The following is a 14,205-nucleotide window of genomic DNA, read 5'->3' as shown; positions in this document are numbered from 1 at the left end:
TATGGCACTTGGATTGCTATGAAAGACCAATAGAAGTGTAACCACACAAGTGGTATGATTGGGTAAGTGGTAAAGTTCCACATTGGAAAATAATAACAAGAGTGGATGCGCTCAAAACCATATTTATAAAATTTTAGGTCAAGTGATGGCGGGAGATATTATATTAATTCCTCAATTGAAGTCTCTCTACATCTATTATCTCCCCAACAGAGAGAACATCTTTTTTTAATCAACAGAGAGAACATCTATTCTTGAGACTTTCATGTAGCTAAAACACAACATTTTAAAACAATTTTCTGTGTAGCTTGTTTGTGAATTTATACGTGTAAATTGAATACATATCTTTTGTCAAAAAAGAAAAAAACTAAATTTCTGATCATACAGATCGCATATGGCAAGCATGTGTAATTGGAATTGTTGGGTCCGAGAATGAACCATTGATCATCTGATTAGCAATCCATTGATTTGCAGCTTCAGTGTAATGAACGCCATCCCAGCTAATGTACAAGGAAGGATCTTCACAAGACCCAGCATATATTTCAGTACCATTAATCTTATCCTTATTCCCACACCACACATGCTTGTAATCCTCGTGATACCCACAGCAAATGTTTCTTGCATCCACAAATCCTGCAAAAAGGCCAACCAATTTTTCATTTGAAAAAGTTAGATTCTTGGCAGAGCTTCATTTTCATGTGACAAGTAACAAATATCATATTGGTATAGTAAAGGTCAGAAAGAAGGTATCAACTAGTATCTGATTTAGCTAGCAACAGTATCATGGTAACAGCAAAATTGAAGTACTACCTTGCTTCTTTGCATTGCTAATTAGTTTGTACTTTGCCGCAAAGACATCCACATATGTTAATGCAGCATCAGGTAGCTGTTCCCTTAGTTTGATGACACGACTCTCAAGGTGCCAATTGAACTCTTTAGCCACATCATTTTGAGCTATGACACATCCATGCTCGTCAAGAATGCCAGGCATTGGTTGGTGGTAGTAGTGTAGGGTCATTGGCAAGCAGCCAATGGGACCAGTGTTGTGTATCCAAAATGATCTTGCCCCTCCTTGGTACAGATGCTGAAAAAGATGGTTGACTTTTAGCCATAACACACAATAAACGTGTTTGATCTGACTCGCATCTTGTTAAATCCAATTGATATATGACTTTGAACATTTTGTACAACTTACTTGAACTGCGGTAGCTAGCTGCTCAATTATGTCTGGGATTACTGCTTGAAACTGTTTATCACTCATTGTTCGAAAACCAGCAGCAATATCATTTTGGCCAATGTCAAATGTATAAAGAGCCTTAGAAAAGTCCTCAGGTCTTGGAAGATTTCTTCTGTGGAACTGTTCCTGGGCTGCATAAACAACAACAACGATGAACCTTTAGTCCCAAAATTATAGGGACTAGTCAAGGCTAGCCACACGTATTCTTTTCCATCATGTTATTCTATACAAAATCATACTTTCTGTTACTTCATTATTTGCAAGTTCTTTTTTACTGATAATGTTATTTTTGGTTCCTCTATCTTTTTTCACACCCTCAACTTGAATCAACTCACTCTTATTCAATTGAACATATAATAAACTTAAAATAAAGGAGATGAAAATCAGAGAGGACTATTTTCTTTTAGCAGTTAATGTTTCATATTACTTTGGTTGTAGAGATTGCTGGTACGCGCCTTGAACTGGTCGAACTGCACAATCTGGATATCTAGAGAAAACGGGCTTACACCATTTAGAAAGAAGGATTCATTAAGCCGCCTAATGGTTGATCCACCAGTGGCAAAATTTGCACCATACCTGAAACTTGTTCCTATTGAGTTTAGGTATGCACTCAAGTATGGCAATCTAAGGGACTCGGCTGCATAAAAACACAATAAACTGATAAATTTTCTGTGAAATTTAGAAAAACATCCATTCTAGATATATGCTTGCAGGGCTGAGAACAAGTTGAAAATGCAAGATACCAATAAAGTCTATTATAAGGCGCCCATCGGAAGCTCTTCCAACTGGCTGATGGAAAAAAGTCTCGCCGGACGGTTGCCCTGCTGCGTAGAATGCTGCTGATATCCCACCGGTGTCTGAATTGGAGTCTCCAAAGTTGTAAATTGCTGGAAAATCACAAGGTGATAAGCCAGTCATGTCTTCACCTAACACACTCAAAACCAAGAAAGGTAAACTCACAGCAATAATCACAACCTCCATTCTCACTAGACTAAAACTCTGACTCATAAGCTGGACACTGACACTTCCTTACTGTTAATAGTGATATAGACTCCCAGATGCTTAGTTATAGGCACACTCATCTTTATATAGGCAAAGAGAAATGAATATATATATATATATATATATACACACATATATATACATGAGAATCATGTACATTTCCAACAAGTGGAAAGAAAAATATTTATCTTTATTTAAAAAAAAGGGAAATATTAAAAATTTATTTTTATTCCACGTCAGTAGTACTGCATACATTTGTTGTTTTCCTCTGCTGTTGCTAAATCCAACGTTCCCTTTTCTATAAGGCATCTCCAGCTACTTTTCTCAACTTCGTGCTGCAAATAAACGTTATTCTTGCATTGTTATAGCTTGTCCATCTCGAATTTGGGAGTAATTATCCAGTACTTCTAGAGTAATATTTTATCCTCTCATTAACAGTGAATTTCACTAATTAAATTTATGGTAAAATTCACTATTCATCTAAGAATATGACATATTGATCCAAGATTACTAATTCCAAATTTGGTGATTTTATCCATAAGATCCTAGTTATCTCGCCTTACAGATCAGTTCCTTTGATGTCACAATAATGTTACTTGGTCTGCGTTTGCTATATGGTGTTGTATTCATTATCAAAACTTACAATTAATACATGATTTTTTATATATAAAATAATAGATTGTAATTATATTTATATTGGAAAATACCACTTTTATGAATAGGTGGAACTCAGTCCATATAAATCTCTTATACAAAATCAAAATGGGGAATGGAAAGGGAAAAAATGGAATGGCCCCTCCTAATTACATAACAAGATGGGGTAGTTCCATCCTAATTTCACAAAGAGTCCACTTAAAAATATTTTTTTTTCTTTTTTTTTTTTTTTTTTTTGCTAACCACAATATTTTAGTTTCTATAGAAGTACATGTTGATAACACTTTCATCTACTATTCCGCTTAAAATGATAGCCTTTACATAATATTTTTATGTAGAAAAGGGGTAACTACATAAGCACAAAATATTATGCATTTTTTTGTCACCATAAAACAAGTTAAGTTGTAACCCCCTAAAAAAAATAAATAAATAATAAAATAATAAAAAGAAGAAAATCTTAATTATGGACTAACTCAAAGCATTGTCGCATGTATATGACAATAATTAGCAGTATTTACCACGAAATCGATGCAAAATCATATGGGGGGTCTAAAATAATTTGTTACAGTCCTTGAGTCCAAGAAATCATTGTTCAAACATTAACACAATACATCATATAATCCAAGCTACCATCACGTATCTAGTTGTTATCATAATAATTTATATACTCTTACTGCAACTGTTGTATCACATGCCGCAGCTCTCTTTAACGTTTATAAAGCTAGATGTCTCAACTCTCAACCCAGAAGATATTTAATTATCCATTTGGGATCCGTTTATTTTACTGAAATTAAAATTTTTTTGCTAAAAATATTGTAAATAAAGGTCAAAGTTAGCTGAAATAGTATAGTAAGACCCATGAATAGTTGCAAAAATAAGTCAAATAGTAAAATAAATTGGCAAAAATAATATTTACTAAACGGACACTAAATATAAATAAATAACACTTTTAATGAATAAAAAATCATGCTAGCTATTGAGACTTGCCATTAGATCCGGTTAGTAAATGTCATAAATATTACCAAAAACTTTGTAACTCAACTAAGACCTCTCGGTGTTTTAAACCGAGATATTTAAAGTTCAAATTCTCCATCTAAACTATCTATGTATTAAAAAAATGGCATAGAGATTTCTTTTTCTTTTTTTGAGAATGTTTCAACCTATGACGTCTGCTTCTGATGATAGTTCTTTATTATCAAACCAAGACACCAATCAGTTTTTGGTGTAGGCGAGGATCAAACCCCAGATCTCTTATACAACCATCAAAGACTTTACCAGCTGAGTTCACTAGAACCCACAAATGGCATAAAGATTATGATGTAGTTATCTTCTCCATAGGTGGAACTATTATTTTATTTTGTAGATACTATTGACTAAAATCATTGTTTTTCTGTATTCAAAAGTTATTAATATTCCTTGATTTTCGTCATAATCAAAGGCTCACAAAGATATACTAACATTTCCTTTCAAACTTTAAGTGGCAGGGAGGAAGTTAACTTGAGTTCTAGGAATTATTTTTCAATATGATAATTTTTTCATTAATTTATTAATTTTATTTCACCAATATAAAACACATTTTAAAGGGTCAGATATGTTGGCCGACTTCTTCATTCTTTACACCTTTTCCCTTGAAATCTGCCTAGGATTATGATTAATGATGCAGACTTTTGGTAATGTTGCATAATAAGTGATGTCAAATCTTACTTACTCAGAATCAAATTTGTCAAAGTCATGCTCATGAACAATAGTTATCTTTGTCTACCATAAATTCTGCTTTTACTTCAAGCTTTGCCTATAATTATAGAGAACAAACATGCTTTGCATAAGACTCAATGTCAAAACTTTTTGGTTATTAGCAATCAAAGATGTATTTTCTCCTTTTACTTTAAGCTTTGCCTATAATTCTGGACAATAAACATGCTTTGCATAAGAATCAATGTACTTTTTTGTTAGCAATCAGAGTGTCCAACTATGTTAGCCCATGATGCAGTGACACCAAAACCCTCTATGATGAAATCAAACTGCCATAGAGTTGTTTCACATTTTCTTTAAGACATCTTTAGGATGGCATGTGGACACGTATCGCTAAAAATTTGAGCTGTAGAAGAAGAAATGATATATTGCTTAATTGGAGTGGAAGAGTTATGGGCACTGAAGTCTAGGGTAAACTAGATGATTTCTGGGGACCGGAATACTTCATTTTATCATGTGTCCACCCTCGTGAGAAGAAAGAGAAATTCTATCACTTCAATCATGTCCAAAGAAGGGGAATGGGTGCATGATGAGATGGAAGTCAAGGAAGTTATTAGGAATGGATTCTCGGTGCTCTATACATCCTTTCTCAGCTATTTGACCCTTGAGATTCCTGCTGCGTCAAACTGGCAAGCTCGTCTTACTGATGAGGACCAAGATAGTATTGATAAGGCTATGTCCGAAGAAGAGATAAAGAATGGGCTCTGGTCCCTCAAAGCGTTCAAAGCCCCTAGCCTAGATGGGCTTCATGCAGTTTTTTCCAACGTTTTTGGCTCATCGTGGGCACCTCAATGAAGGAGGCAGTTAAGAAAATCTTTTCTAATATGGAAGTTCCTGTGGAAATTAACAGGACCCTTATTGCCCTTCTTCCCAAGATTCCTAGACCAAAAACTCTCAGCAACTATTGTCCAATAAGCCTGTGCAATACGATATACAAGATAGTCTCAAAAATTCTGGTGGCTAGATTGAGACCCCTGCTTGGCAATCTCATCTCGCCGCTTCAAACCGCATTTGTGCCAGGTAGAAGGGGAACAAATAATGCTATCATTGCCCAAGAGCTCATTCATACTATCAGTAGGAAAAAGGGTAAGACTGGGTTCATGGCAATTAAAATTGATCTAGAAAAAGCGTACAATAAGCTCAAATGGAGTTTCATCAGATTTATGCTTAACAGATTTAATCTCCCTCAAAGTCTTATAAAATTGGTTATGAGTTGTATCTCTACAGTGTCCACCTTAATCTTGTTCAATGGGGGGACCTTGGATCCTATTTATCCCTCTAGAGGCATCAGGCAAGGTGACCCGTTATCTCCATACATCTTTATTCTATGCATGGAATTCCTAAGGCAGCTTATTGAAGAGGAATGTAGCAAGAAAAGATGGAATCCAATTCGGGCTTCTAAGAGTGGATTGGCTTTCTCTCACCTCTTTTTTGCGGATAATCAGGTCCTCTTCGCTAAAGCTGACCAAGCAAATTGTTTGGTGATCAAAGAGGTTCTCCATGACTTTTGTAGTAGATCCGGGCAATCAATGAGTGGGGCAAAGTCGAAGGTATATTTTTCCCCAAATGTTGATGGTGAAGCTAGGGAGTCTCTCTGTGATATTCTGGGATTTTAGTCAACGCCCAACCTTGGAAAGTATCTTGGTATTCCTTTAAAACACCCGGGGTCTTCGACACAGGATTTTAACTTTATTCTGGACCGTGTGAAGCAAAAGCTTTCAAGTTGGAAAGAAAATTTGTTGTCCTTAACCGATAGAGCTGTGCTTGTTAAGCATGTTTCTTCAACCATCCCTAATTATGTCATGCAATGCAATCAACTCCCGGGTAAAATCATCGAAGGGATTGATAGAGTTAATAGGAATTTCTTGTGGGGTTCATCTAACACGGAAAGGAAAGTGCACTGGGTCGGATGGGAAAAAGTTACTCAACCAAAAAAGGAGGGTGGATTGGGGATTCAATCGGCAAGGGGTAGGAATATGGCTCTCCTAGCTAAGCTCAATTGGAGATTTCAAACTGAAGGTGATTCTCTTTGGGCTAAAGTGCTTAAGGGGAAGTACTGCAATGCTCGGAGAGTAAGTTCTAGAAACAGAGATAAGCTTCCTTGTTCGAGAATTTGGTCAGCTATGAAGAAGGGATTAGTAGTTTTTCAGAAGGGGGTGAGATGGAAAATCGGCAAAGAAAGTAGTCTTAGCTTCTAGGACGATAATTGCACAAAGTTTGGGCCCTTGAGGCAAATCATTCAAGGTCCTATTCCTCGTGAAGGTGTTGATTTGAAGGTTAGGGATGTGGTATCAGCGAATGGGTGGGACTGGTTAGCAATTTCTTTTGAGATCCCAGATTCAATAAAGCTTGAGCTTCAGGCCATTCCTTTTGCTGTGGCTTCCCGAGGAAGTGATAAATTGGCTTGGAAGCAGTCGGAGCACAGTGTGTTTACTCTCGGGTCAGCGTACAAGATAGCAATTAATTAGGTAAGTTCTTCCACCTTTGGGGGTAAAGGGATCTGGAATGCAAAGACTCTTCCTAGGATTCAGTTTTTTGTGTGGTTATGTCTTCATAACAGCATCGAGGTAAGGGATTGCCTGGCTAGGAGAGGATTCCTGACTGAGCTTGGATGTCCCCCTCTGTAACTCAGGTAGTGAATCCATTTTACATGCACTCCGAGATTGTGAAGTGGTGAAGCCTATTTGGTCTCAATTGGGCGTCAATGGCACTGCTAACCAATTCTTTACCAACAACATCACTGACTGGCTTCAAGAGAATGGTACCAAGCAGCAGTTATTCGATCAACATTATATACCTTGGAGCACAATTTTTCTCTTTGCTATTTGGATAATTTGGAAGCATAGGAATCGGGTTGTCTTTAAGAACCAAAGGCCCAACCCACAACTCGCAAATGAAATCATTCGGTATGCTTTGGAATATTCTTTCTACGCTGGCCCTACCAGAGAGATTCCCATCCGTGTCCCAAGACCTGTTCGCTAGACTAGAGCAGATTCGGGTTGGGTAAAGTTAAATACTAATGACTCCTCACTTGGCAATCCAGGTATAGCAAGAGGAGGGGGCCTGATCCGTGATGATCTTGGGAATTGGATAGTGGGTTTTGCTCGCAAAGTGGGGGTGACTACTTGTTTCCTTACTGAGCTTTGGGCCCTCCGTGATGGTTTGAATCTCTGTCTTAGCCGTAACTTCTCTGCCGTTGAAATTGAGATAGATGCTAAGTCTATTGTGGATGCTTTGAGTAACCCGAATTATGCCAATTTATTTGTATCCTCTCTTATGGATGATCGCAGGTGCCAGATTTCACAGATTCCCCGAACGCGTTTTAGACATTGTTACCGTGAGACGAATAGATGTGCGGATGCTTTAGCCCATAAGGGTAGCTATCTAGCCGCTAATTTTGTTATCTTTGATAGTCCGCCTGTGGACATCACTAGTTTATTAGATTTTGATCTTAGTGGGTTATATCTAAACAGGCTTTGTCTTGAGACACTGTTTTCTTCTTTTTAGTTTAATGCAATTTCCTCTTAACCAAAAAAAAAAAAAAAAAGATATATTGCTTAATTGTTGCTTCACATATTATGGTCTTACGTCACTTTATTATTATAATTATTATTTATTTTTTGAGTTATGTTTAATTGTTTACTAATTACGATTTAGCATTTGGTTTAATTTCGTTCTCTTTAGTCCAATTTGGTCTAATTTAGTTCATTTCTGTCCATTTTGGTCCACTTAGTTCATTTTGGTCTATTTCAATCCACTTTGATTCATTCAGTCCATTTTGGTCTATTTCAGCCTACTTTGATATACTTACTTAAGATTGAGAAAAGACAAGTTTAAGTTAAGAGTATTAAGTATTATCAATTATTTGAGTAATATCAATTTTAATTATATAATAAGTTTTTATTATTATAATAATCTCTCTAAAAGAATGAGAAAATTGAATAATAAATTTGAAAATTAAAAATCTTATTTGTACAAAAATAAATTAGAAAAATATAATGCATAATAACAATAATTAGAAGAATATGAATCACCTCAAAAAAGAATAAGATCAATAAAAAAACCAAAGATTATAAAATTAAATTTTATAAAAATAGAAAGATATAAATTACTTTTAGAAATTATTTAATTTTTAGGAAAAATAAATTATTTACAATAAAATTTAGAAAATAAATTATACATTATACTATATTTCAAAATAATTATATATTCTCACGCATCACGTGAGTTTGCGACTAGTTTAAATTTTTATTTTAATCCACTAAGTTTAAATTTTATCATTTAAATTTGTTCACTTTGACAACATTATCAATGTGTGGAAAATGCTATAAGATCTCCTAAAACAACATTGTTTCACATTTAAAACATTAAAAAAAATATAAATAAAATGACTTCTTTTCACATTTATAGTATTAAAAATTATTTAAAATGACTACATTTAAGAGATTTAACAATGTTTTTCAAATGGCAATGAATAGAGACTAAAACCATTGTGTGATTTTTTAATATAAATTTTGCCATATAAGCAAGAAGCCAAGAATTATAACTACAAAGTTATGGAAGGATTAATCTGGTGTAATTACAAAATTTAAGGACAAAAATAAATATTTTCAAATTTCAGCGACTAAAAATATATTTTTGACAATAAAAAGTAATTCAAGACGACATGTCGTTTTGCTACGCCTAACACATACATACAAAGCTTCCCTTTTCAAAACACAAACACTAGGGTTTTTCAGCACCGTACCAATGGCGACGAACAGCGAAGAAGACAAGGCATCGAAGACGAAGAAGGAAGGGGCGAGCCTATTGGGCGCACCGAGCTTCACAAAGCTCGATAATGGCCGATTCAAGTGCGTGGAGACCGGTCACGAAATGCTCTCCAAAGACAAGGACTCCTACTCTAACTCAAAACGGTGCCGTCTGGGTCTCATAGACTTCGCTTTGTCCAAAAACAAACCCCCTCTCAATATCTTCAAGCAAGACCCTCTCTCTCGGTACCAAAAAGCTCCCATCTCTCTCTCTCTCTCTCTCTCTCAAAGCCCATGTTGTTATTTTGAGCTATTGAATTGAAAGCTATTATCTTTCTCTCTTTTTTAATGCAAATTGAAATGGGTATTGGTTAATTTAACCTGATTGTGTTCTTTTTCTGAAGAATTAAGGTTAATAAGAAAAAATTGAATATGGGTTTGTGAAAATTTATATTGGGCATTTGTGTTTTTAGTTTGATCCATATATGTTGGAAGTTTAGTATTCTAGATATTTACTTTGGTTTTTGTGGGTATGCTGATGCCATTATCCATTTGATCATTTTTGTAGTTCAAAGTTGATATGTAAGCTGACAGGGGATGCCATTAATAAGTCTGAGGAACATATATGGAAGCACATCAATGGGAAACGATTCCTCAATAAACTAGGTTTGTGTTTTTTTGTTCAGTTCTTTTCGTTGTGATTGTTTATGATCAGTTATCATGATGAACCATTTAAGTATTTGCCTTTAGATTTTCAAGTTTTAATAAATTATATGTTCCAAGGTTGCCTAAGATTATAATATGGACTTTCTTTAATAGAGGAAAAGGAAACAGAGAAGCCAACCTCAAATGGAACAGTAGAAGAGAAAGTTGAGCAGAAGCCTGAAAAGGCTTCAAAGCAAAGTACAGATGGTTTGAAGAAGAAGAAGAAGCAGAAGGAGAAGAAGAAAAAGAAGAAGGAGAAGGAGAAGGAGAAGGAGAAGGAAGTTGAAGAGATCATCTCTGAAGTTAGAAATATGTCTGATAATGACAGTGATGCAGAAGAAGATGATTTCTGGATGCCTCCGGTGGGAGATCGTTGGGATTTTGATGATGGAGGAGATCGATGGGGTTCTGGTTCAGAGTCAGGGCAGGAAAGTGATGAGGTTAATGAAACAGGTATGTTTTGCCTCTATTTCAAACTCAAATTATGTTACTTTGTAATAGATGAGTTACTTATGCATGCTGTGAATAATGGTCCTTCACGTAAATTACTTTGGATGGTAAATTTTTTTTTGATAAGTACTTTGGATGGTAAATCAAACATTTGTCTATTAGTTTGGACTTGTTCATTGTTGAATTGGGAGCAAGACTAAAAAAGAAAATAGTTCTGTTGAACAGGCTAGGATATAAAAGATTATGATGATGAATATAAGGACTTAGAAATAATCTTGCCAAACCAGACAATGAGAAATGACTGCATGATTCTTTGAAAAGTTCCAAAGTTAATGAATAATCACAAGGGTAGCACAATCTATTGGGGACCACATCTCATGAAGCAGATGTCATTAATATAAATCTCCCCTTTCCCTTCCCCTTGGGGCCAAAATTTACTATAAAAAATTTATTAAAAAAAAAAAGGTTCAAAAGTTGATGAACACTTGTGTCTTCATCAAATTCTGGAAGTAAGTTCTAATGACTTTGCTGCAACTACATGGCCAAATAATCTTTCTTTATGGTAGAATACTAGAACTCATTACATCAATCAATCTCCTCCAAGTTCCAAGTGAGAACTTACAAAGTCAAGGTCACTTAGTTGTATATATGCTAGACATATTTGGCAAAGTTAATTGTGGTCTAACCCTGCTCAGTATACTTGCTCAAGGGAAATATGTCTAACCCTGTTCATTACATCCTTCTCATCCCTGCTTTTGCTTATATTTTTTGTTTATTTATTTATTCATTTTAGGATTGGTAAGTTGTACGCACCACCCATGTCTTGAATCCACGACCTAGAGCTTATTGGCTCACTTGTTGCTAAAAGTCATCTAGTCCAATGTGAAGTTGTCTTAGTTGATTATCTTTGTCTGGATAACATCAGAGCATATTTTGTTTGACTTCCAGTTGCCTATAGCCAAACCACTGCAAATCATTTATGAAAGTTTCTTTTTCAGGTAGTGTATTGAATTCTAGAAATCTCTCTCTCTCTTTTACTGAATTTGATGGTATATCATATTATCAGATGATCCAGCTGAAGAAGGCGAGCAGGAGACAGAAGAAGGCATATCATTATTATCAGATGGTCCAGCTGAAGAGGTTGAGCAGGAGACAGAAGAACTCCCTACACGGTATCTTCCCTCATCATGTGTATCTGAATCATTTTATTTTTCATTGACATGCAATGTTTTTCGCTACCGTGGGTCTTATCCTTTTTTTATTGGCTATGCAGGACAAAAAGAATGTCCATAGAAATTGGACCCAGTAGTTTTGCTTCAAGGCAGAAGAAGAGTAAGAAGAATCACATAAATTAATCTTAATTCAACAGAATTTAGGTGCCAGTAATTCATTGCAAAATGAAGTTTTTCCCCTTGTAGTCAATTAAATTAACTTCGTTCAGTAGCTTGTATGAAGATAATATAAATAATTACTCTATACACTAAAATTTTGTTAGCATTATATTTAATGGAGTTACTGTTAATTGTGCATTTTTCTCTCCTCTTGTTCCCCCTTTAATTGTACACTTTTTGAACATACTTCCTTGGTTAGGGAATCGAAAATCCTACCCATGTAAGAATGTAATTAAACTGAGGAGGTTAGGGATGGGATCGCCTTAGATAGGCTAGGATGAAGTAAATAGATGTTGATTGCAATTATTTGGAAATGACAATAGGAGCAAATGGAACTAAAAAGTGACCAATCGGGTTCTGCAAGGTGAAGTATTTTTTTATCTGGCTCCTGAGTAGAATGCTCTTTGGCTACAAACAATCTTTTGATCATATACAAAATATTAGAATAGGTAACTATCAATTCATTAACATTATGTTGTGCCAATTTTTGTGCCCAACCATAGATGCACAATCAAACCATCCAAAAACAGACCAATATTTAACTAAAAACCAAAAAAAAAAAAAACAAACAAACAAACAAACAACAACAACATGTCATTGACTTCCTTCCTTTGAAAACTTGGCCAAAGCCTCGGATTAATTCTGTCAACTGTGGTATCGGATTAGTTCTTTCACAATCATGATGGCTGCATGGACTTCTATACTAGCATGCCAGATTTGTTCCAAACTTAATGTACTGGTACCCCAAATCCCAATCACTTAAAGCAACATTTGTAGATTTACCAAAAGTCTTTTCCCATTTTGGATTTTAAAAAACAAACTTGAACAAATCTGGCAAACTATAAGCACTTAAAATAGGCTTCTTTTGAACAGCAGCTGCAAAAGGACCCAACTCAATCACATTCCTACATTGAACCCCATAATCCCTTTGAAGATCACTGAGGTTGTGTTTGATGCTCATTCCAACGAATGTTACATCTGAAAGGTTAAGAAACTTGGCAAGGGAAGTGGGTATTTTCTTGAAGAGTGTAAGGTGGACAAGGAGGCAATCATTTTCTGAACATAGTTTCAACAATGCAACTTTGTCACTGACTAACCCATCACTAGTTGAACTGAATGACTTCTCTGTATCCAAACCCACAACTCTCTCAAAGTTTTGACCTACATTGTTTTTTTCTGATTCCTCTACATTAAAAGTAGATAATAGAAACTTAAGGCCTTCTTCCAGCGCTGACTCATGGGTTATGACAGTTGTTCTGATGTCTCTGGCTCCTAAGTTAAATGTATAAGACTTGGACATCTCTTAAAAAGAAGAGAAGAAAAAACTAAGGATAGAAGAAAATGAGAAACTAAATTAAATTGCATTGTAAACACAAGACAAGTGGTCAGTGGTGTCTACTTATAGTTATATGATATGAACCAATCCATTCTTATCATCTAGTGCTAAATAACTCTGCTTCTTCGGCTGTAGCAATGCTAGAATTCCAAGATATAGTAGGTTGGTTTTATGGGATACATTCAAAGTAAGTTGGGCTATACATGAACCTTTGAAGAGCAACTCCAAGAGTCACCTCCTGGTATACCGTGTGGTTACGAGAAATGAAAATAATTTATTCAGGTTATAATTATCTCTTTCTTCTTTTGCTCCACTTGTTTCTGATGGTACATTGATTGAATTTAGATTGTGCTGCGGTGTACCATTATGATCTCCTAGAAAACTCAGGGGATGCGACACCTTCATGCGCTGCAATGTATCTCATTCCTTGCATGCAATTTCAGTAAAAATCAGGATATTTGTTTTTCTCACACTGGTAGTAAAAACTAAACAGCATTAACATTATCAAGGTTCATAAGCACTATTATAATTTTTATGTTTGTGCTTACACGATCATTTGGAATGTCTTTTGTTTTTAAAAAAATAAATGAGGAATGTCTTTTGATTCTCTATAATAAAAGAAAATTATTAATAATTAAATTTTAAATTAAAAAAAAAAAAGAAGCAGGGAGGGGACGACCCATTGTCATCGTCATGGGTGGTCGAGAGTCATTTTGCATGAGAAAAATATATTGGAGAATAAATTTCAATTTAAGGTTATAGCATTTATATCAAATGTAATTTACTTTTCCAACAATTAATTAATTATTGCGTTTATATCTTACCTTCAAAGTAATTTCCAAAAACTTTTTCCCAAAATCTCATGCCAAATATTCAAGTTATCGTTCTAATATAGTGAGTCATACAAATGTATTCAAAACCAATTACCAT

The 14,205-nt window shown here is 35.1% G+C and overlaps 3 protein-coding genes across 3 annotated transcripts; 1 reads left to right on the top strand and 2 right to left on the bottom strand.

The window, feature by feature from the left end:
- Positions 1–220: 220 nt before the first annotated feature.
- Positions 221–2,294, bottom strand: LOC142622141 (GDSL esterase/lipase At5g14450-like). The gene is made up of 5 exons (XM_075795577.1): positions 1,978–2,294; positions 1,662–1,871; positions 1,193–1,365; positions 808–1,081; positions 221–630 (listed from the first exon to the last, which is right to left on the bottom strand). The coding sequence occupies exons 1-5, from the start codon at positions 2,240–2,242 to the stop codon at positions 377–379; spliced, it is 1,176 nt and encodes a 391-aa protein (XP_075651692.1). The 5' UTR covers positions 2,243–2,294; the 3' UTR covers positions 221–376.
- A 7,030-nt stretch (positions 2,295–9,324) lies between these two features.
- Positions 9,325–12,077, top strand: LOC142638536 (uncharacterized). The gene is made up of 5 exons (XM_075812564.1): positions 9,325–9,639; positions 9,962–10,059; positions 10,213–10,551; positions 11,615–11,720; positions 11,822–12,077. The coding sequence occupies exons 1-5, from the start codon at positions 9,392–9,394 to the stop codon at positions 11,901–11,903; spliced, it is 873 nt and encodes a 290-aa protein (XP_075668679.1). The 5' UTR covers positions 9,325–9,391; the 3' UTR covers positions 11,904–12,077.
- Positions 12,078–12,747: 670 nt separating this feature from the next.
- On the bottom strand, positions 12,748–13,239 carry LOC142632344 (uncharacterized). The gene has a single exon (XM_075806777.1). The coding sequence runs from the start codon at positions 13,237–13,239 to the stop codon at positions 12,748–12,750; it is 492 nt and encodes a 163-aa protein (XP_075662892.1).
- Positions 13,240–14,205: the final 966 nt, after the last annotated feature.

Source organism: Castanea sativa, chromosome 1 (genome assembly GCF_040712315.1).
Source record: "Castanea sativa cultivar Marrone di Chiusa Pesio chromosome 1, ASM4071231v1".
In the NCBI taxonomy this organism is placed as follows: Eukaryota; Viridiplantae; Streptophyta; class Magnoliopsida; order Fagales; family Fagaceae; genus Castanea; species Castanea sativa.
Note: the sequence above shows the minus strand (reverse complement) of the source record. Positions and strands in the feature narration are given on the sequence as shown.